The 1511-nt window shown below is 52.6% G+C and overlaps 1 protein-coding gene across 1 annotated transcript in view; it reads right to left on the reverse strand.

The window, feature by feature from the left end:
• Positions 1-1511, reverse strand: part of PTSG_08691 (uncharacterized protein) — a gene marked incomplete at its 3' end in the record, with an annotated part of 6571 nt that overhangs the window by 2945 nt on the left and 2115 nt on the right. The window contains exons 7-11 of the mRNA XM_004990425.1: positions 1211-1319; positions 923-984; positions 638-717; positions 424-474; positions 39-135 (exon numbers count right to left, since the gene is read on the reverse strand). Coding sequence (XP_004990482.1) covers positions 39-135; positions 424-474; positions 638-717; positions 923-984; positions 1211-1319 — 399 coding nt within the window. The remainder of the gene's footprint in view (positions 1-38; positions 136-423; positions 475-637; positions 718-922; positions 985-1210; positions 1320-1511) is intronic.

Raw genomic sequence — 1511 nt, forward strand, 5'->3', positions numbered from 1 at the left:
ACACACACACACACACACACACACACACACACACACACACTGCTCGCTGGAATCTGTCGGGCCTGCACGGTTTGCCGCGCTCATGTTTAGTAAATCTTTTTTCCCGCCTTCTTCCTGCCCGCGAATAATGGCGGCCTGACACACACACACAGAGAGAGAGAGAGAGAGAGAGAGAGAGAGAGAGAGAGAGAGAGAGAGAGAGAGAGAGAGAGAGAGAGAGAGAGAGAGAGAGAGAGACAGAGACAGAGAGAGAGAGAGAGAGACAGAGAGAGAGAGAGAGACAGACAGACAGACACACACACACACAGTGGCGAGGCGTGAGCAAGCAAGAAGCAAGGTGCCTTGTCATCGCATGCTCGTGAATACCAGTGTGCTTGAAGCGAGCTTGAGTCTGCAGTACGTGCACATGTGCAGGAGTATTACGTGAAACGGCGTCTGGTGCAGCGTGTTGGTGGCGGAAATGTCCGCATTCGCCTGGCCAAGGACGACGGAGGTGGAGAGTGGATGACACGTGAGATCGTTTCAATGAATAAAGAGCAGACACGGTGAGAGACAGAGAGTAATGAACAAATAAGACACCTTCACACAGCTTCACACTGCACACCTTCACACACACACACACACAACCAACACACACCTGTACGAGGGTGTCGATGACAGCGTTTGCGCTGATGGCAGCGGCGCTGTGCAGCGGTGTGAACAGAAAATCCGTCGAGACTGCACGTGCGCACACGCAGCGAGGAGATGAGTGTTGTTGGTGTTGGTGTTGTTGTTGCGTGTGTGTGTGTGTGTGTGTGTGTGTGTGTGTGTGTGTGTGTGTGTGTGTGTGTGTGTGTGTGTGTGCGCGCGCACGAAATTGGCATGCGTTCATTCTAGCAGGATCCCCTCCTCCGCCATCCCAACATCAATGCATTGCTCTCACCTCCCGTTGTCTTTGCCCCCAATTTGATGAGGGTGCCAATGACATCTTGCTTGGCAATGCAGCTTGGGGTGCCGGGAGATGAAGTGACGCCGAATGTTTGTGTTGTGTGTGTATGTGTGTGTGTATGTGTGTGTATGTGTGTGTATGTGTGTGTGTGTGTGTGCGGTTGTCCAAAGAGGAGAAAGCCGTCCAAGGGAGAATGGAGTGAGCACAATGATGGACTGAAGCGGTGGAACGAGTACATTCACTCAACCACGTGTCGTTGCAAGCTCAAACAACAGCACGCACCTCTCCATGAAATGGATGGCGCGGGATAATGGGATTTGATGCGCAGATAAGAGATCGGTCACGTCGTGACCGCACACGTCAGACATCAACTGTAACACCTGCGCATCCTCTACACACATGTACGAGGGGGGGGAGCGCGTGTGTGTGTGTGTGGGTGTGTCGGGGGAGGAAGATCCGTGATTGGAATAGAGTTTAGCTGTGCACAATGTTGGAATCCCACCACGGATACGCACCCACCCTGAAACTCTCTCGACACAGACCTTACGACATTCCGTCACGTCTATACACATGCGTATCCACA

Source organism: Salpingoeca rosetta, assembly GCF_000188695.1.
Source record: "Salpingoeca rosetta unplaced genomic scaffold supercont1.24, whole genome shotgun sequence".
Taxonomy (NCBI): Eukaryota; class Choanoflagellata; order Craspedida; family Salpingoecidae; genus Salpingoeca; species Salpingoeca rosetta.